This window comes from Mycena indigotica (assembly GCF_014461135.1).
Source record: "Mycena indigotica strain 171206Taipei chromosome Unknown Mind.scaff0004, whole genome shotgun sequence".
NCBI classification, from domain to species: domain Eukaryota; kingdom Fungi; phylum Basidiomycota; class Agaricomycetes; order Agaricales; family Mycenaceae; genus Mycena; species Mycena indigotica.
Window position 1 is genome coordinate 1,572,108 of NW_023503003.1, and position 20,788 is coordinate 1,592,895.

General features: G+C 53.6%; 6 protein-coding genes across 6 annotated transcripts; all 6 read right to left on the minus strand.

Annotated features, from left to right (window-relative positions):
- Positions 1–1,560: 1,560 nt before the first annotated feature.
- Positions 1,561–2,544, minus strand: MIND_00428200 (3-oxoacyl-(Acyl-carrier-protein) reductase; the record flags this gene model as incomplete). The annotated part of the gene is made up of 3 exons (XM_037361097.1): positions 2,172–2,544; positions 1,796–2,126; positions 1,561–1,753 (listed from the first exon to the last, which is right to left on the minus strand). The coding sequence occupies exons 1-3, from the start codon at positions 2,527–2,529 to the stop codon at positions 1,561–1,563; spliced, it is 882 nt and encodes a 293-aa protein (XP_037221389.1). The 5' UTR covers positions 2,530–2,544.
- Positions 2,545–5,505: 2,961 nt separating this feature from the next.
- MIND_00428300 (Zn(2)-C6 fungal-type domain-containing protein) lies at positions 5,506–7,763 on the minus strand (the record flags this gene model as incomplete). Its single annotated transcript, XM_037361098.1, has 8 exons — positions 7,561–7,763; positions 7,504–7,516; positions 7,428–7,442; positions 7,087–7,377; positions 7,005–7,033; positions 6,171–6,955; positions 5,620–6,117; positions 5,506–5,564 (listed from the first exon to the last, which is right to left on the minus strand). The coding sequence occupies exons 1-8, from the start codon at positions 7,623–7,625 to the stop codon at positions 5,506–5,508; spliced, it is 1,755 nt and encodes a 584-aa protein (XP_037221390.1). The 5' UTR covers positions 7,626–7,763.
- A 248-nt stretch (positions 7,764–8,011) lies between these two features.
- On the minus strand, positions 8,012–9,211 carry MIND_00428400 (uncharacterized protein; the record flags this gene model as incomplete). The annotated part of the gene is made up of 1 exon (XM_037361099.1): positions 8,012–9,211. One exon carries the CDS (start codon positions 9,209–9,211, stop codon positions 8,012–8,014), a length of 1,200 nt encoding a protein of 399 aa, XP_037221391.1.
- Positions 9,212–9,719: 508 nt separating this feature from the next.
- MIND_00428500 (Histone-lysine N-methyltransferase, H3 lysine-79 specific) lies at positions 9,720–11,814 on the minus strand (the record flags this gene model as incomplete). The annotated part of the gene is made up of 6 exons (XM_037361100.1): positions 9,720–9,905; positions 9,955–10,061; positions 10,111–10,908; positions 10,956–11,038; positions 11,090–11,192; positions 11,244–11,814. 6 exons carry the CDS (start codon positions 11,812–11,814, stop codon positions 9,720–9,722), a joined length of 1,848 nt encoding a protein of 615 aa, XP_037221392.1.
- A 1,159-nt stretch (positions 11,815–12,973) lies between these two features.
- MIND_00428600 (uncharacterized protein) lies at positions 12,974–14,132 on the minus strand (the record flags this gene model as incomplete). Its single annotated transcript, XM_037361101.1, has 4 exons — positions 12,974–13,359; positions 13,411–13,485; positions 13,531–13,784; positions 13,837–14,132. The coding sequence occupies 4 exons, from the start codon at positions 14,130–14,132 to the stop codon at positions 12,974–12,976; spliced, it is 1,011 nt and encodes a 336-aa protein (XP_037221393.1).
- A 630-nt stretch (positions 14,133–14,762) lies between these two features.
- MIND_00428700 (uncharacterized protein) lies at positions 14,763–20,743 on the minus strand (the record flags this gene model as incomplete). The annotated part of the gene is made up of 6 exons (XM_037361102.1): positions 14,763–15,260; positions 15,309–15,815; positions 15,864–18,911; positions 18,958–19,725; positions 19,779–19,898; positions 19,949–20,743. 6 exons carry the CDS (start codon positions 20,741–20,743, stop codon positions 14,763–14,765), a joined length of 5,736 nt encoding a protein of 1,911 aa, XP_037221394.1.
- Positions 20,744–20,788: the final 45 nt, after the last annotated feature.

The following is a 20,788-nucleotide window of genomic DNA, read 5'->3' on the forward strand; positions in this document are numbered from 1 at the left end:
GGTATGCGAACCCGAGCTCGCGGAAGTAGTGTGCCGCGGGGACGATCGGCACGCGGCGGCCCGGGCGCGCCGGCCCGTCCGGACGGGCCGCGGCTTGGTGCTCGGGCGTGTTTGGGTCGGGCGGGGCGGCGGTGTCGTAGGCGCGGACGACGCCGAGGCGGGTGTCGAGCAGGATAAGCCAGCCGCCCGGCCCGGGGATGGTCAGAGGGAGCAGCCAGGCGTCGATGTCGGGGCGTCGGCCTCATTCTCGTCACTATAGTTGGCGAATACGGTATTCTTGAACAGCTGCGTGCTCAGGGTGGGGCTCTCGTTGACGCATGGCAGCAGCTGCATCAGCTCCACTGCTGCCGGGGCATACCCCAGCTCCTCTGCAAGCGCTATGTTCACCGTCACGTTACTCACCACCGCCTCTGGCCCCCAGTGCCCCATCTCAACCATGAGATCGTAGAACTGCGTGACAAGTGCAGCCACCTCAGCGGGGTCGTAGGCGGCCGCTGCAGCCTGTTCTGCCTCGTGCAGCGCCATGATGCGCCGTGGCAAGTCCTCCCGCGCGGCTTCCCGGTCCGCCGGTGCCGAGTATGCACACATAGTAGTGTAAGCGGCGCGCACATGCTCGTCGGCGATCACCGCGTCAACTTCGGCAGGAAGATCGTCGACGTCTGTGCTGGCAGAGGAACGCGCGCTTGTGTAGTCGTTCCCAACGCTGCTCGCTTCGGACTCCGAGTCGGGGTCCGACCCGGAGTCGGCCGAAACGCTGCCACTACTGTCCGATGGCGCGTAGCTCTCGTCGTCCGCGCTGTCCTCCTCCGCCCAGTCGGTGTACAGCCACGCGGGCGACTGCGACCGCGCGACATGGTACATCCCGGCGTCCTGGTCGACGACGCTCGGGTAGCCCCACGGCCACGCGTCGTAGCGCTGCGAGTTGTACATATGTAGCCTAGCCATCCGCGTTGGCGGCCTATGCCGGACCAGATTCTTGGGGGGCTATGATACAAGAAAGTATCAGTCTCGTCGCGGCAGGGATGTGGAAGACCAGAGGAGGCTGTGACAGCGTATTGCGTTCAAGTTCCCATGACGTCCACGTCATGCGTTCGGTCCCGGGTCGGGCCGCCTCCGGACTATATCGATAAATGCTTGAATTGTCATACTTTTTGCAAGCATTGTTTTGTCGGCACACAGACCACTAATGGCCCGAGACTTGGAAGGTCATTAAAATACTGATCCTTGGCGATGGATCATGGAGGAAATAGAATCAAGTTCCAGAATCTGGATGAAGGAAGCAAAAACCAAGCAAAAACGGCAAATGGAGGCAAGATATGCATGTTAGGAATAGATTTTCTTTGTGTATAATATACTTACGTCTGACGAATGTTGAACTTACTCAAGAGTCATATCCATGTCTAAGCATCGCACGTTCAATCCCGGCACTGGTCGCACAGGGTCTGGATCATGGTTCATGGTAGGAAAACAACCTAGATTTTGTTTGCGATTGTTGGAGTCTGCTTTCCTGAGCTCTGCCGCTTCCATTATCATACTCAAGAAGTTTCATGTTAGGCTGGACTAGGCAAAATATGCACGCATAGCCGCCATGTACGAAGCATCGTCGCTCGAGCTGTAGCGCGCCGCGACAAACCCCCGCGCGTCGTCGCCGACGAGGTACCGCAGCCGGGCGGTGCCGTCCGTTGCCGCGGCATAGATCGTGTCGGCAACATCGGCGGACGAGATGGCCGCGCCGGCGACCATCTTGGCGAAGCTGCGGGGCGTCAGCCGCGAACAACAGCATTCAGCACCGCACCTCTCTCGCGTTTTCTGCACAAACGCGGCATATGCCTCCGCCACGCCCGGCCCGGGGCCACCCGCATCGGCCGAGCCGGCGGCGAACCGCGCGCCGAACTGTGTTGCCGTGACGCCCCCGTGCGGGATCACGGACTTGACCCGGATGTTCTGCGATGCGAGCTCGTAGGAGAGCGCCTCGGTGAAGCCCTCGAGTGCAAACTTGCTGGCGCTGTAGAGCGATGTCATCGGCAGGCCCCAGAGGCCCGCGCCGGAGGACACGTTCACCACCGCCGTGTCAGAAGGATTGGCGCGTAGGTGCGGGAGGAGCGCACGCGTCACGTCCATTACGCCTGTATTGGGGTGAATTGATAGATTTAAAAAAGAAAATGATCCACCAAAAACATTCACATCGAACTGCTTCTGCACGCGCTCCCGCGAGAGCGCCTCAAAGAGCCCGCCCTGGCCGTACCCCGCGTTGTTCACGAGCACATCTATCGTCCCGAAGGCGCTGATGGCCGCGGCGACGGCGGCGCCGATCGACGCGGACTCCGTCACGTCGAGCGGGATGACGAGCAGCCGGTTATCCGAGTCGGGAGTGGTACCGGTGAGGGCGGGCAAATCGGAGGCGGATGGCGTGCGCATTGTCGCGGCGACGTTCCACCCACGTGCGAAGAAGAGCTGCGCCGTGGCGAGCCCGATGCCGGAGGAGCAGCCCGTGATGAATACCGTCTTTGGTTGAGGCGCTGGGTTCATGTCTTCAAGTTCGTCCTCCAATGGTTGACTTCGTCTATCTGTCTAGAGACTTTTTATATCTTGCGTCTGCCGAGCCGCGCATGCACGCACTCCGTCGGATGGCGTTCCGAGGACAAGTAAGTCTCTTCACGTTAGTCGAAGTCGACGTCGATTCGGAGCCCGCCTCGACTGGACGCCGGCACCGGGAACGGGCCGGGGGCTGACCTGATGACTAACCCGGCCGGCGATAACGAAAATATCGCCTCCGACACAGCGCAGATCGAGGCGGAAGGGTCAAAATAAGTTTGGGCCTGCGAGAGCGTCGATGCTGGATGTAGTTTTCGCAGAAGAACAATCTGACTATATAAAAAATTCAATTCGTTAACCTGGGATATTTCCAAAATATTTTCTTCTGAGCCGTAGTAGTAATATCCCAGACAGGAGTTGGGAATGCCGGGGAGTCAAAGGGAATTCCGTATAGCCCAGTTGCTGAAGAGTGGAGACGAGCACCGGACGCGTACTGTAGGTCTGTAGTCTGTCAAGTATGTAAACGGAACGGTGAGGAATCGTTACCTCAAATCCAGCAACGTTTTACTTCTCTACCAAAAATGTGTTGGATGAGCCGAGTGGCCAGTTCTGGAAGAACGTTTCTCACAAGATCCAAGAACGACTGCGCTCGTGGGTCGAGCTCCCCCTTCAAGTTCGCCTGTGGGTCGAGGACAGTATACGGTTGGCATGCGGTAGAACGAAGCCATAAAGCGGTATTCAGCGAAGCTCACCGACAGAGTCGATATGCCGGTCTACATTGTTTCCAACTTGAATGAGCCCAAGGTACGATTCCGAAAACTTGAAATCACTGACCTTGACCGGCAATCCTGGGTCCAAAATTGGCTGAGACACCTCACAAGCAGTCCTGTCCTAATCGAATGCATGAACAACAGTCGCGTTGACCGCTCCGCTCCAGTCGAGCTGGTTTGGTCTGGGTGAGTTCTAGTGCTCTGTCTCTCATCACGACAGCTCACCTAATGAAAGACCCGCTTTTAACGATCCCTGACTCGTTTAGCATATATCATGATATATGATAATGCCGATATCAAGCTTAGAGCTGCGCGAAGACATTGCGGTTGGAGTCTATGACGACTCCAAGGTCAGTTTGGTATTGCATTCAATATCTGAGTCCACTTACCGCTTCTGCAGATAACTAAGCTGGAGCCAATTGCAATCCCCGATTCCCCATGTACTAATGGAAGACTCGCGACCCTCTCGTTGGGAACGACTCGTTTCAAGTTGGAATAGTGGTTGGGTGGTTTGGCGAAGAGATAGTCACTTGCGGTTGTGCGGAGAAACAGTAGCTTGCGGCAGAACATTAAGTGTACTGGTCGATGGTGGGGAGGGGAGATGGCTTTGACGAGAGAGTGTCGACGTTTGCTGGTTCAGTCGCCAAAACCTTCTTGATTGCTTGTCGGGACGAGTGGGAAGGTAACTCGGTGAGTTTGCAGCTGTTTTGTTGAGCTGCCACTGCCAGTTTCTATTGCGCGGCAGGACGGGGCCGCGTTGTTGCTTGCATGGTTAAGCTGGGGCGAAGTAAGCTGCATGTCACGGTCGCGAAAATTGCGCTTACAGTTGTCGACAGTGCCGCTCGTTTCGAGAGTCCGCTGGGGCTGAGCTGCCAGGTTCACAAGTTTTTGCTGAGCTAGTGTGGGTGGGCGATGGATTTACTTGTTGTAGCACGAGTTTGAGGTTCAAGTTGCCGTCGTCGTTTCCGAAAAGTAATGGCCGTGTGGCTGTGTTCCCAAATCGGGAACCCGGCCCGTCACCCACTTTTTTTCTTCAACGACGCTCATGTCGCTGCAAGATCTCGCTGTTGCGGAAGGCGAGGGGATGGGAGGGCGTGGTACTCAGCGCTAACGTAGCAATGTCGGAGCCGAGGAGGTTTTGTCCTGGGGGGGTCTGTTGTCGCCGAGGTACTAGTAGACAGGAGTTGTTTTCTTCAAGTTGTTCTTCTCACCCATCCCCCGATCGTTTGAGCTGTTTACTTGAATTGATTCTTTTTGGTACATGATATCATAAATTAACACAGTTCGTTTAAAAGCAGAAGATCTAGCGGCTGGCAAGTCTACGGGCTATTCGTGTTTGAAAGAGACCCAGGCCTGAGCGCGATCTTCATGCACTGAAAATACCATCATACGGCTCCAGAGTTCATATTCATGTTCTGATTGTTCATCTGCGTCTGCTGCACGGCCTGATTGTGGTGGTCCATCCCCATGTTATGATGGTGGTTCAAGTGCTGGCCATGGGTTGCCAGCGGCGGTCCATTGGCGGACATCGGTCCTGGTGCAATGCCCTGCGTACCGGCATATGATCTCTGGAACGCCCGGTTTCGGCGGAAGCGCATGACGGCGAAGATGATGGCGCCAAGGGAAACCAAAAAGACTGCGGAAGGACAGAACAATTCAGCTTGCAGCATGGTCGATAATGATGGGACTCACCGACGCCAACGACGATGCCCGCTATTGCTGCAACGGGGAGCAGTGGGTTGTTGTGATTGTTGTTGCAGACTCCGCTGAAATAATAATATGTCAACCAGGTGGTATATGCTGACATAAGACAGAGGTGTACTTGACGCATGCTGCTGCTAGTGCTGGTGGTGCAAGCGCCAAAAACACCACGAGAGTGCAGAAGACCTCGTAGGCTGCTTGTTGCGCAAAGAAAGTCATGGTAGGAAAGAAAAGCGTTGCGAGTGGGGCGAAAATATTGCTGTGTGCAAACCCGCTTACGACTCCACGGGCGCTACTTGTAGCTTCGCTTCGCCATGGCCTTCCGCTCGCAGCGACGTCATCAGCGAATCGTGTATTGAGTCGTGTGGAGGGTATTATATGGGTGCTTCTGCGTTGATTATTTGGAAGATGGATGATAAGGTACGAACACCTACTAGTACTACTGTAACCATTATATCTCAAACCATATCATTATTCGACCGCCTTGTGAAGAGCCCCACTAGTGGTTCAGCTGCTCTATTGACGCATACTCTTGCTGCGCCTTGGCCAGCTGCTGTTCTGTTGCGTCACATGAACAATTCTACGTCGCTACTAAGTAAAGACAACCACGCACGAAAGAGCGGACTGCCGTCATGATTTGCATAGAACTGCATCGTCTGCAGCACCGTGTGAATATCGGACAAGAGCGTCGATTCTTCTGTGCTTGGCGGGGGATCGAGCCCGAGATTCGCTTTGAATGTATGTCGGAATTGGCGCTCTTCACGGAGGGCATCTGTGACGACTTCGCACGCGAGAGCACATAGCGTGCCAAGAAGCGGGCTCACGACGACCGAGGCGATGCTCAATTTGGACATGAGCGTAGCGGTAGACACGATAATTTCCCGGGCAGCACCCAAAACACCCTGAGCCTCGGAGTTGTTGTTAGCAGCAGAAATCCGATTGAGGACGATAGATGCACCCGCCAGAACCGCACGAGTGAGAATTCTCAAGTGCATTTTGTCTGGGTCATTGGTGCGGCATGCCATGGGCAACACTATCCAAAGCGCCTGTATCCGGGAGTCTAGCCAGGTGACAGAGGAGAAAAACGAGACCAGCGCGTCAGGTTGGAGAGCTGTTTATGCGTCAGATCCGGACGGAGTGACTGGGCAAAGAGCGAGAACGAACAGGAAGACCATCTGGAGCTCAAACGCCATGCGCGATGGAAAAGTACCATTGCTTGTGCCTGCAACGTGTTGGGCGAGGCAGAGGCAGTTGTTTCTCTAGTCAGGAAACACTTGATAGTTGCTTGAGATAGAGACTCGGGCTGTGAAAAGGGAGATGGATTTTCGTAGTCCGTGAACTCTGCTGGCCACGGCGTGTCGATCTCGTTACTGGACGACTCCAATATCGCGAGGCTTATGCTTCCGCGTGCGCCGATCACGATTCCACACGTACTCTGAAGACACGCAACAGCCCAAAAACAGTGTATGCGTTCTCCCTGCTCAACCTCATCCACAGCAGGCCCAAGATTTCGCCGGACCTCCGTTGTCTCAGGGCTGAAGGAAGGGCCGTCGGAATGGGAGGAGCAGATTTTATGCAGTTGGTAGGCCATAGTCAGAGTTGCGGCACCATTGGCGTGAAATTCTGCCTCGAGAAAACGTCTATTTCGCAGCATATAATATGACAGCAGAATGCCGGCTTGGATGGTATGCAATGCGTGGGAAGGATTGCGACCTTCAGAAATCTCGGTGGAGAGTTGCTTCTGCGCCCGTTTGACGAAGAGGCTCTCGGATTCGAAGCGGGTTTGCGAGGGAGAAAGATGGATGCCCCACAAATATACCGCAGTCAAAAGTGCCGGCGACGGCCGCAGTGGATCGCCGAATGGCAATGGCAATAAGACAGCCTTCCGAAAGTTTGGGATATGAAGAAAGAAGCCGAACTGAGTCGCATATGGTAGGAAATAGTCCAGTCTACGGCAACTGTCTCAACTAGTCAGCGCGCAGCGATGGAACGACTCACAACGTTGGTATCATAGTGAGCGGTGGCTCCTACAGCGTCAAGTCAGCACAAAACGAGTTGGTTGGCTATGGGAAGCACGCACATCGCCACTAAATGCTTCAGTTTCACCCGTTGCTGCAATCGGGCCACCGTTAATGTGGGGTTGAATGGATTGAATCCTGATGCAGTACTTACGTGTCGGGGAACTGTCGAAGTCGGTCCGCATCTGCGGAGAACTGTAGCCTGACATCCACAAAGAGCCTATCTCCAGCTCGTGAAGGCGGGACTGCAGCCGCGCTACTGTGCCTTCGAGTTCCCGAGTTCGTGACATCACTTCTTGGAATTGGCATGGCTCGTCTTTTGGATTGTTCTGGCATGGGCCACAGAGAGGCCGCTAGGTCTATATAAGAGCCTTGAGCAGACAGGAAGGAGATGGAAACACACCAGCCCGTCACACTTCTACAAGCAATGACACAAACAGGATTGAGCCGTTGGCAAGACCGACAAGGCGGAGTCTTACTATTTTGAGTTGCCTGACAGGTGTTAGAGGCTAGGTTCCACATTTTAACCACCATACCGGCAAACGAGGCATGCTTTACCGCGTCGAAGAGCGTGTGCACGAGATGAGCTGGCGCTTGTCATGGCGCTGGATGGGATTCAGTTGCTTGGCAAATTCCGAGTCGGATAGGACATCTTTATAATTGCGACGAGAAAGAAGGCAGTCCGTGAGTAGCAGCGTGCAGGCTGGGTCGCCGATTGTGAATCCGCAGCAAGGCAGAACACGGTCACGAACCAAAGGTGTGGACAGTGTGTCAGAATCGAATTCAGGGACCATTGATCATTTGATGACGCGCTTTCATTCGCTGAGTTTCTGACTGAATCTGCTCGCAATGCCTCGCATGTAGAGGGTGAATACATAAAAGGAAGTAGCAGGACTCTTGTGGCGAATCTATCTAGCGAGAACAATCCATTACAAAAAATCTTGGCACACTAACGGGGAATCGGCGACTGTGAGGACCGACTCGCAACTAGTTTCCACTCCCTTCCATCTCTCCGCGCGCCCAAGTGTCAATTGCGCGCTTTTCCTCCGTCCATTGTTCCAGAAACGCGTCGCGGTGCCACCTGTCTGGCCAACCGTGTTGCCCGTAGAGCGCCAACAGCGCCGTTTTCTGGCGGCGTTCCGACTCGTAGTACCAGGTTAGCGACTGATGGTATTGCTGCGGCATGAAGTGGGGATCGCTTTTGTCCGGCTCAATGATGGGCAGGCGCGAAAGAGAGTGATATGCAAAAATGAGCTCTTTGAAGTAGTGCGCGGCGGGGACGGTGGGCACACGACGATACTTCTCTTCATGCGCCTTTTCGATATTGCTCTGGTCGAGATGGCCATGCCGCAGATACTCGACAATGTCGTCGTCCATGTAGAACCCGTCGTTGACAACCACGCGGACAACACCCAGCTTCGTGTCGAGCATCACGCTGGAGCCGTCGCGACCAGAAAATATCAAAGGCAAGACCCAAGGATCGAGCAGAGGCGAATTGTCTGCCGCGTATATATGAGTGCGACGAGACTCACGCAGATCGCTCTCGTCTGTGTAGTCTGCCAAATAACTCCGCGCCAATATAAGTTTTCTTTCTTGACGAGCCACCATCTTGCGGACATATGGCAGCTTCTGCATGATTTCAAGCACTGAATCGCTGTGACCCAGCTCCCGGGCCAGCTGCAGATCCAAGGGCGGGTCGATATGCGGGGGGTAGAGAACGTCCGACGCCTCCCAGTGCCCCATTTCCACGAGAAGCTCGTAAAACTTGGTGACCAATGCGGCAATCTCGTCCGCATCGTAAGCCACAGTCGCCTTGCGCTCCTCCTCGACAAGAAGCGCAATTTTTCGCGGCAAATCCTCCCTCCTCTCCTCCCAGGACGAGTTACCAGGTGTCAGATGCACCCTGTTAGCCCGCAAGATCGCGTCCAACTCGGCTTTGTACTCAGAAACATCAGTCATCTCTTCGTCGCTGTCAGAATTTGAAGAAACGTCGCTGGTGCCAGAGTATTCAGAGTTTTGAGAGGGTGAATAGTCGCTTGAACTATCCTCATCTTCTTCCCAATCTTCATGAAGCCATGATTTTGCAGGTAGCCGGAAACTAGCTGCATGTTGCTCTTCAATGCTGGGTTCTGGCGGAAGGATGCTCGGATAGGCCCAGGGCCATGGATAAGGCTTATATTCCGGCATGAACTTGAAGAAAGTCCGTTGAAAAGTGAGGTCCTATAAGTAAATCTTGCGTCGGTAATGGGCGCCGGTTCTAGTCTCTTTCAAGTTTACAGACCCAATATCGTGGCGGTCGTAAACTCCCTACCAGAAAATAGGCGCCGGTTCCGCTAGGTGGTCGTCATCAAGGAAGGCGTAAATTTAAATGCCGGGCTCGGCATCAGCAAAACCCACCTAGGTTCATAATCTCCTAGTAATTACTTGAGTGGTACACGCTTCATTATGATTAGCTCGGCAATGCAAGCAGACAAAACAGGGACAACAAGATACGGAAAAACATATGCAACCCTCGCAAGATCAAGCTAAGTAAGGTATATGTACGTGCAAAAGTGAAATGAAAGCATCATCCTGGCTGCAGTTTAGGTAGATAATGATACGTGCGGTATGCTATCCTGAGTCCGATGATCCTGCAAGTGGAGAGATGAAGGGAACAAATACGTCGTCAAAGGGAAGAAAAGAGGTTTCGGTCGTGTCATGATCGTCGTCGGGAACTGCGACTGCTTGTCCGCGACGAGTTCTCGAGTTCGGCACGGATTGCAGCATACCCTTTGCGGTCAACACGGTGCACGTAATACGATCCACCGGCGCTGCCCCAGGACACATCGCCTGAGTGGTAGGGGAACTCCTTGACCTCGAAAATCGTAGAGATGTCATCAAGCTGGGAGGCAAGTCAATAACGACGCATGTGGGTTTGCGAAACGACAAACATTGCGTTCAGTAACACGCCCGTTAAGAGACGGGACGAACGGCGCGAGAGAAACAACATAGGCTCCTTCCTTGAGGTCCAGGAACTTTGGCCTCAATTGCTCGTTTACTATGGGACGATTGTCAGACTGGGAAACCAAGCAAAATTTTATGCTTACACGTCTGGGGGAAGATTTTGTTGTTAATGAGAACCACATCCGCCTGCGACAGCAGCTTATGCACGTGCGGGCTGGTAATCATGTCGCCTTCTTCGACCTCGACCTTCCCACATTCAAGTCCCCACATTCGAGCCCTGACCTGGAAGCTTTTGACCATCTTCGCAGCAATCTTGGCGGGCTTGCGGTTGAGTTCGACGCCATAGCTGTGACAGCCAGACTGCAGACTCGCTTGCACAACGATGTTGCCAACGCCGCTGCCGAGATCGATGAAAAGCGAGTTCGAGTTGAGACCAGTTTGCCGGACTATCTTGTAGATCAAGGACGGCGTCAACTCGCCATAAACGGCACTCGAAAATGCCTCGTATTGCTTAAGCGACTGCATATATGGGCCAACACTTCGCTGATAATTCTCTTCGACCACACGCATAAGAAGGTTCTTGGGGAGCTCTTTGTCCGTCCAAGATTGCACCGTGTTCATCAGCAAGTTTGGAACATCCATGAAAACGTCTGTCAATTGCGGGTATTTGAGTCCCCGGAGGATGTTGTTGGCTTTTTCCATTGCTTCCATGAAAGCGGGTCCGTCCTTCCGATGGATGGCTCGCTGAACGGCGCGGAGGACATTAGGTTTCGGACCCTGCCATTTGCGCGTGGGGGAAGAGTTTAGGTCGGATGAGATGGAGCGGCTGCTGTCGGTTGAATTCGGGGGAGAAATGGAAGGAGGGGTTTCGTCCAAGTCAATGAAGAGCGTTCCACTCGGTATTGGCCCAAATAGAGCTTGTTGAGCGGGTGTCAGATAATCTGTCTTGCTATCAGAGTAGGTCGCTGTAGTTGATTTATGGACTCACTTTCCACGATAGTATACAGCGTTTTCTCTACATCCATTATGGGGTTGTAATGGTCCTTGTCAACCGGAGCAAGAAGGATATATCTTTCATGGCAATCAGCAAGAAGTCTCGCCAAGTAGACGACATGCACAAACTTTTCCGATGCAGTCCTATTGGGATATTCCAGCTCTACTGTTGGGTATCTATTGGGGCTTTGTTGGAATGACCTGTCTGAAGGGTCCTGATAGTTTTTGAAGTCTACACAGGATCGGTGACTTGTATATAGTGAGCGAAAGAAAACCGACTCACATCCACGATACGTGCGAAGATGCATTCTGACCGCGTCTTCAGAGCTGAAAAAGTCATCATGCGGTAGCGCGTCGCCCTTTGCAACCCAGTGCCGCTTTTGCACTGGGGCGTCGTCTGGGGTGGCGAAATGGGAGACGGAACGCGACCGACTACCTCGGAATCGGGGCTCAGGCGAGGCTGAGTTGAGTGTACTAGACGATGAAGCGCGTTTGACGAGTCGTGGCGCTGAACTGACGCGTTTTGGTGCCTTCTCGCGCCGCACCCTTTTGGCCTCGCGTGGTAAAGCCATGTCTAGGTCAGCCGAGGCCCCCAGCGAGACCGACTTGCGCTTTTTGATGGGGCTGGACATGGGAGAAGAGGTAGGTGGCGTGGAAAGGGGAGAAGAGGACTGTGATTTGGGAGGGCGCGACAAAGGGGAGGAGGCTGGTGACGGCAGCGTTCGCTGGACGACACGCGTTGTCACAGTCACGGTCGTTGGCGTCGTAAGCGGCCGGCCGCTAAAAAACTCAGCGTTCGAGGTTGCGACTATGGCCATGGGTGTGGGTGGGTGAGGAGACAACGGCGATGCCATCCGTGTGTGACGCGGCGTCACGTCACACGTGTCACACACATCATCAACCTTGTCCCAAACGCGAAACCTCGGGTTATTGTCTCCAGCCCTCATCGTCTCTCAAGTAGCATCAAGTCTAGTATCTACACGCAAATCAGTAATCACCCTTTGGCGCTACACATGTCTCAAATTTCAACTCTATCCATACTTATCTGCCTTCCCTCCATTTCTCTAAAAAGTCGACTTGATGCAACTCTGTGAACTTCATATTCTCTTACGCCTTCTGGAACTGCGGCCAACATACAGTCCCCTAACCTAACTGGCCATACTTGCGCGTTTCAGTGTCCCAAGTTAGTTCTGTCTTTCCATGTTGGTCGTGCTACGCAGAGCAAGAAAAGCTGAGCTCTTCGAAGGTAGGTGCTGCGAGTCCGCATGCCATTGAATCGTGATCTCTAAGGTTCATGTCGTCTGTACTAAACCATCTTTCTGTTGACGACTTCGAATCTCAAACCATGTTTCTACGTCCCGCTCGGTATTGAACAGGACGGTTCATTGAGGCAGACAAGTCGGGGGAAGCAATACGGGTCGGGTCGTCTGGTAAGTTTCCTCTTTCTGGGTCAATTTTGTGCAACGTTGAATATGAATGTAGGGCAGTTTCTCCCTCAATCCGGGTCATATCCACCTGGCTAGACTCCCGGATACAGGCGCTTTGGATAGTGTTGCCCATGGCATGCCGCACCAATGACCCAGACAAAATGCACTTGAGAATTCTCACTCGTGCGGTTCTGGCGGGTGCATCTATCATCCTCAATCGGATTTCTGCTGCTAACAACAACTCCGAGGCTCAGAGTGTTTTGGGTGCTGCCCAGGAAATTATCGTGTCAACCACTGCGCCGATGTTCAATTTGAATATCACCTTGGTAGTCGTGAGCCCGTCATGGCTGGTCTCCCGAGTCAGACTGTAAAAATCAGCCTATGAGGGGGATGGTTGGACGGCTGATGTGACACGCGACGGCCATGGCGAAGCGAAGCAAACTTGCTGGGACGATGTCAAGGAGTTGCCAGTCCGCATTCGCCAACCATCATTTCTCTCAATCGGCATGTATGCAAATCCCGATAAAAATATAAATTTCACGCTGCTCAACTCGAAGTACTTCCGATTCCCAAAGCTTATGAGCATTTACTCTTCCGGTCTGAGCGTCTCCAAAAGCCCTTTCAAGAACTCCAGTTCCTCCTCCAAACCCCTCACGGAATCTTGAAAGTCGGAGTCATCCTCTGTGAGCAGAGATTGGTCACCTTTTTTGCGCGGACCATTCCCGGCAAGGATAGCGTTGAGCTGCGGGGAAAATTGGGGAGCAATTGTCATCATGCATGCCTCGTATGCCGCCAAATTTAGTTGGGGGTGTGCAATGACATTCCGAACTTCACCCAACTCATCCCGTCGCTTCAGTAGAGCTTTCGCGAAAAGCCACTCGTCTTCTGTCAGTTTTTCCCGGACTGTACGATAGGCTCTTCGGATATTGGCGTTGTGTTCGCCAGTTGGTTGGAAGCGCAAGATTTGCACAACTAATAGAAGTGTGAGTCAGCCACTACTGATATAGATATTATTCAACTCACTGTAACCAAGCGCGTTCTTCTTTAAGATGCGAGTCGTCTTGTTCTTCGCATTGAATATCTTGTTGTCATTCATGTCTGAGAACAAGTCAGTTTGGTTCCGGGAGTGTCAGCGTCACGCACGCTGCAAGGTTATGTCGCAAGCCTGGTACTCTTCGATGATTCTCCGCGCATCGAGTCGGCGCTGGATTATTTCGACTTGCTTGTCTATGGACAGGGAAAATGCATCGGTCAGGTCTTGGTGTCCGTCCGTGACAGACTGCAGTCGAGCCTCGGCTCGCTGGTGTTCTCGACGCAGTTCTTCGAAGGACGCGGTCCGTTCGGCTCTTTCCACAGCCAATTCCCTCTCTAGAATCGCCAATCTATCCTGATTGTTTCTATAATCCATTAGTGAGCTGTTGTGTATTATATTCATTGAATGAAACAAACGCCGCTCGGTAGTTATTGGCTCTTTCCCCCGCCGATATTCGTGTAAGCTCGTAGATTGTCGGTGACCTCTGATTGACGCGAGCACCAAACTCGGAAACTGTGGGACCCCATGAACGAGTCCGCTGCCGCTCTCGCTCGTGTTTGGAGAACGCGAGGGTTGCATCCTCCAGCGTGGGCTGGGCGATGTCCGATTGGATTCGTACGGGCTCGCGCTGAGTCGTTGGCGACCGAAACAGAAAGGTGAGGGGTGGTCTGTGGAGGCTCCGGAGAGGCGAGCTGCTTGTGGTTGAGGACATGAGGGCTGAGGGAGAAAAGGAGATAAGACCGACATAGGGGCACCGGTACCGGCACGTGACACTTTCCCAATCGACGGTGCTTGTCCGCTCGTATAACGCAATAAAGACAACATTCGCCGACGATGACGGTCAATAGTACTTCATCACCACTTCCTTCAGCCGGGCATTGCAAGTTTTTGTGCACAAAGAGCTAGAAAAACCTAGAGCATGTTCAAAAGTTGTTCTGAAAAGAGCTTCAGCCCATTGTTGTAGCTAGCGCTGTTGATAATCTGCTTGCTAATCGTGGTCAGGTTTCAATCCAGGAGAATTTGTCACAACGTATTCAGGAAGAAGCCCAGCGCAAGTCAGCTTTTCTATGCAGATCCATTGGAATTCCGTATATACAAAGAGAGGCTCCTGGTAGGATCAGCTCTGCTGGGGGGTATTGGAAGTAGCAAAAATAAGGAATGTAGGTGTTGTGGGGAGGGCGAGAGGTGACTACGACAGGATGCTAAATAGATAATTGTAAATTGCACGTAATATAAGAACTAGGAGTAAATGCATAGAGATCCAGATGAGTTGTCGCATAGCAGAAAACAGAGCCGAGAATAAACAAGACAAGCGACCCCAGGAATGGAGCCATTTTGGGGATTAAGACCACCAGCCATCTGCGCCTTGCGTTGGCGCGAGCGAGACAGTGCTTGGCGTCGGCGAGGGCGGCGCAACTGTCCGCGCGGCAGCCGCGGGCGATGCTTTTGGATACCGCGAGTACGAGTTGGAGGTCTTTGGGGGTGCAGTTGGACGACGAAGGTTGTTGTTAAGAGCGCCGTATCGCCCAGCCGGTGTGGGCGTGCTAGTCGCATGAATACTCGCGCTCGTCGAGTTAAAACCCCGCGGAGCATGCATCGAGTCCCACACAGACTGCTGGCCGGGCGGTGTCGCACTACGAGCACTTGCGCTCGGCGAAGACGGTCGACTGGGATAGACGGTGCTTGCTCGTGAATCTGGTCGACGCGAAGTCCCATTACGATAGGGGCTTGGCGCTGCTTTCGTCGGAGTCTTTGCACGACTCCGCTCAAGCTCAATTTGTTGCTGATTGAGCCTCGTCTCCAGAGTGTTAATCTGGTCGCGGAGCTTGTTCTCGCGGTCCTGATAAACAAATTAGTGGGTGCCCGAACACAACTCAAATCAACAAACCTTGGTTAGTCGCTCGTCTGCTTCCCTCTCGTCGAGCTGCAACTTCAGCAGCGAGAAGTCGGTATCCAACCTCGTATGCGTCTGTTCCGCCTGATCAAGTTTCGTCTTCGTCATCTCCAGTTGGCCCTCGTATTCTTTGGCCCGTCTCTCCCACTCTCCAGCCCGTTGTTGGGCTTGCGCTAGACTCTGTCTAGCAGCCAAAGCAGCTTTATCGCTGCTTGCAATCTTGGACTCTTGGTCCCTGAACCGCTTAAGCAGGGCAGCATGTTCGCCCTCAAGCACCTTGCTGCGATCCCGAATCACCCGTAGCTCCTTCAGCTCCTCGTTGTCCGCTTGTCCGATGAGACTTGTGAGCATTTCGATTTGGGCAGATGCGTGTCGGAGATCATCCCAATGACTTTGCTGAGACGCAAGCTGGTCGTGTTGTTTTTGCAGCGACGCAAGCGACTGTAATGCGGATTCCTTGTCCCGTGCCGCAAATGTGACTTGAAGCTCCAGCGCATCAGCCTAGACGAATAAAGTCAACCCAGCGAAACAGCATGAAAAAAAACACACCTTGGCTTTCAAAGTCGCTCTCTCGCTCGAAACTTCCCTAGTCCCTTTCTCCAGTTCTTGGATTCTCTCTTGGTTGGCTTGATGTGTCGCATCGCTGGCTTGCAGCCTTGCCAATGCCTTTGCCAACGCATCTTCCAGTTCCACGTTTCGTGCTTCGACCACACTCAACGTCGCAGCCGTCTCCGCAGCCTCTACTTGAGCCTCCTTGAGTTGCGCCCGCATCCGATCTCGGTCTCCTTCCACAATCGACAGCTTCTCCACAACCACCTCCTTCTCCACACGCACTTGTCCATGGGCGCCCCTCGCTTTGGCCATCTGTACCTGGAACTCGGTGTTGTTCCGCCTCAGCTCGTCCATCTCGCGCTTGTTCGCATCTCTCGTCAACGCAAATTCTGCATGGGCTCCGTGTAAGATGTTGGTAGCAGCAGCAAGTGTTTCGGGTAACGCAGCGACTTGTTCAAGAACTTCCTTTTGCAAGGCAAGAAGCTCGCGAGCATTCGAGCCAAGGGACTTCTGTCCACCAGCAAGGTTGTCAACGATTGTCTTGATAGCGATGACATGCTCGTTGGACGGTTCTGAGTGTGGGTGCACGTGACCATTGGCGGTGGCTGCTGTCGCTGCCTTCATCGACTCCAGCGCGTCAGATATCGTCTTGGGGAGACCGGAGACAGCATCTGCAACCTCCTTGTGACTAGACGCAATTGCGGCTTGTTGTGAAGCCAAAGATTTGTGGCTCTCGACAAGAGATGACAACTGGTCCAAAGGCTGCATCAACCTGGACACACCGTCCGCAACCTTGCTTGCCATGATATCGGGGCCAAACGTCCTGTCTCTGACCGCAAGTCGCGAGTCCAATCGCTCAACCACAAGATCTGCGACTTGCTCCTTGATCTCGAACGCGTCAATAGGGGCAATGGCTTTGCGAACTTCGGATGTGAGTTGTCGGGCAATTGCATCCGTGTCTACCGCGCTGTTGTTGGAGCCGTTGGAAGGAAGTAGGGGTAGTATCCTCTCAATGATCAGTCCAGCCGTCTCGCGTTTATCCGAAGCAAGGTCGATGAGTTGAGAAATATGAGGCTTGACTGCTTGCGTCAACTTGTCTGTTAAATAGTCGTAGTCGACAGACTCTGGATGCAACGCGTTGAGCGTCGGAGACAGCGCTGACATCAGCGCATCGACCATCGAATCGCGTTCCCTTGCAGGAGCACCAACTGAGATAGCCTCCAAACGAACCGAAAGCTCGTGTATCGACTCGACAACGGCGTCGATAGTGCGGTTGTTCAACTCTTGCATCATAGGTCCGATCGCTACTCCAGCTCCTGCATCTCCTCGCATTGAAATTTGCGCCAACTCCCGCTGAAGAAGCGCACGTGACTCTGCATGGCCTGATTGCACAATGTCCTTGATGAGCTCGAAGTCAAGCTCGCCACGCGCATCGAGCTGACTATTCTCCTGACGGGAACGCAAAAGTTGGACCACCTCGGCCATCATCGCCTCCGCGTTCGAGCCGCTCTTGGCGGTAATTGACCTGAGTAGGTCCCGTTTGATGGAATCCAGTTTCTCGTCAAGCAGAGCTTCTAACCGTTGTTCGTAATGGTGAACCTCCAATCGCGTTGTCAGATCCAGAGCAACCGACTCATCCTCGTCCGAAACAGATGAGTTTGTCGCGTCCCGCAAAGGATCGGGCAACGAAGAGCGTTTTCTTCCATGAGATCCCAGGACGGGTCGGCGAACAGAGGCTGTGGCAGTAAAAACATCATCTGCGGGGCCAGCACTCGTGTCCGCCAACCGACTTCGTGAAATCTTGCGCGAGACCGAGATGGGGGGAACATTCAAATCGTCCAATGATGGTCTCTGGGAATGCGGCCGCGAACGAGAACTGTGCAGACTATCCATGAACTCGCGCGAACTGAGCCTGGAGCGAACTGTTCTCCTTGTCCTCTCATCTCCACTGCTGGCATTCCCGTTTCCGTTCGCGGCGGCTTTGAAGAGGCCAGCGGGAACAGTTGTGCTCGACCTAAAGTCAAGTTGCAAGCTTGGCGACGCGCCATGGGTGAAGTCCAACGGTATTGGCGCCCGTTTGGTTCGACCCGTGGGGAGAACGAGATGTTCTGGCACCGGCATGTCAATCTTGGCCATATCTGCCTCTTCTGTCCCAGGGCTGAGTGGCATCAAGGATGGCAATAAGGGTACGTTTCCGATGGCTCCGCCGAACCTGAATGTGTCTGCCTCAGGATTGAGCGGTATATTGAGCCGCTTTTCGGGTGACGGGTTATTGGACGGGAACTTGAACGAAGTCATGTTATCCACACTCTGCTGGTCCTCTTCTTGATCAACAGGGGCATTGTCTTCTTCGGAATCAGAAGCGATACTGAGACGTTGTCGCTTTTCTCGGCCTTGTGTTTTGAACGGTGTTGATTCCGCTGTTGGCTGCTCTTGGATGAGAGGCTGGGGCTCGGGGAAGGCAACATGCGGCACTCCTGCTGGTGGCTTGAATGTGAATGCGCCAGGCTTGAACTCGGGGGCGGCGGTATTCAAGGCAAATGAAGGCTTGAACTCCATCGCAGTAGGGTTCAGCGAAGTCCCCAATGAAGGCAGCCGAGAGTGTGTGATCAACGGCGCTTTCGGAGGAGCAGGCGCGCCAAAGACAAATGGCGAAACAGGAGCAGCAAAGACAAACGGCTTTGCATGCGGGTTTAAGGCGTAGGACTGCAGGTTGTCGGAAGGAAGACGAGAATGCGCTTGGGCGGGATCATGTGTTGTGAAGTTGCCCGAAGTCGCTCGAGAATGTGGCGGGAGAGAAAGACCTTGAGATGGTCGACGAGCAGGTGAGCTGGTGTAGTATTGATGCATCGCCTCTTCCTCGCTTGGATTGGAAATCATGTCGTCGTCGAGACGTCGAATGATTGTATTGTCGGGCGGACGAGGGAAGTGAGGAACCCGTCTCGGTTGGTCAGCCAATCTCATGTCCCGTCGTTGTAAACGCCGTTCAACCCGCTCTTGCCGAGCCCGCTCCTCATCTGAGGGGTTCGAAAAGTCGCCCAAACTCTATAAGAATGGTCAGAAAAAGATTCAGGTTCTATTGGACACTGACCTCGTCCTCAGAAGACTCTGCAGCCTGATACTGATGACCACCGTCGTCAGAACCCGTCCATTCGTCAACGTCAACCTCCTGGTCTAATTCCATATCCTGTGACTCATCTCCAGATGCAATTGGCTCTACATCAATCCGCTCATGTATCCGTCCGCCATTAATATTATTGCCCACAATGCCGCCAACAGACTGCAGCGATAACGCCGCCGAAAGCCTTGAAACATGGCGCGAATGACGAGCGGTTTGTACACCATCATCGCCGTCCTCGTCGTCAGTTTGTTCTGCCTGATCGTTAGTGACAAAGCTGTCCTCCGCCTCCGTTTCATCCTCCTCTTCGGTAGCATCCAACCCGAACCCGCGCATGAAATCGGGTCTGCTGTCCCTGCTTTCTGGTCGAGAAGTAGCTCTAGGTGCCGTAAGTGACGACATGGACATCGGAACTCGTCCTTGTGGTGCGTGAATTTGCGCAAGGGGCACATCGTCGTCGTCCGAGTCTTGGTCCGCCGGCAATAATGCATCTGGCCCAAACGGATTGCTCGTCGGTACATTGGTATACGTCGGCGGTTGCGCAAGAGACATGCTGTAGCCGTGACGATTCATAAATCTTGGAGGTTGTAAGCGGGGGGATGGTGAAAGACCGGCAAATGGCGGCTGTGGGGAAGTCGAAGAGGAATTGATGGTGGAAGGTGCGAGAGAGCCTGTGGCTTGGGCTTGCTGCAGTTTGTTCAACTTGAAGAACAGAAGAGCAGGGTCGGCTGGAGAAGAGATCTGCCTTTGTGTTAATTCTGAACACGTGGAGAAAATGGGGAGTGGAGACTGACCGAGGCGGCGCGAGCGTGCGGCCCATGGCTAAGAGCACTCTGTGTGCTTGCTGACCGCTCGACACCTAGCTTTTCAAGTTTTTCGTCAATTTCGCGCTTTTTGATCTCTTGCCACGCTCGCTATAAGAAGTCAGCAAAGGGGCGAAAAAGTTGGCAAAGATACAACGCACCTTTCCCGGGAGGAAAACGTCGATTGTAGGAGGTATATCGAGTCTCCAGTTATCCGGAGGATAGCATTCAGCGCTGGTAAGCTCCGCTTCAACGACATCAACGTCTTGGTAGACGAATGGTTCATCTAATGGCCTGCGTGCCCAGTGCGGTTTTTCGAGCAAGTTTCCGTCGTCATCTTTCGGAGTTTCCTTGGGCAGCTTGACAATGCTCTTTTTCTGCTTGACTGGAGGCGCCGCCGCCGCCGGAGCGTCAGCGACAGGTGGGAGTGGGCTGAGCTTTCTGGCTGGACCTCCTAGAACTGCCTTCGGGGGCCCACCTATACTGGGTTGTCGTCTATTCCTTCCAGGGAAGGGAGGGCCCTGGCCAGGTAAAGGAGGAGGGAAAGACTGCTGGCCACCCAGCAGCGAAGGTCTTGGAAAGTGACCATGCATGGGAAATGTAGGCTGCATTGCGGAGGGAGTGAATGCGGCAATGCTGGCGCTGCCTCGGTGTGTGGGTCGAGCAGGGGCACCTGGCATTGCTGGGGCGAAGAAAGCAGCCTGCATTGGGGTTCGGAGGGGAAACATCCCTCCCTGCAGAGCAGTTGGGAGTGCAGGAGAAAACAGAGGCGGCGCCATGAATGGGGCGGCTTGTTGTTGTGGGGGGATATTCAGCCGTAGGGGCTCCCTGGGCCGCGCCATGGTGGACAACGACGGAGGAACTTGAAGGTTCTCGCCAAAATTGTTGATTGATGGCAAGGGTGACAAACAAAAGATGATCTCGTTTCGGAACAAATGAAGAGAGTATCGCCACATAAATAGATGAATAAATGAATGAAGTCTAGTATAATCCCCCGAAGC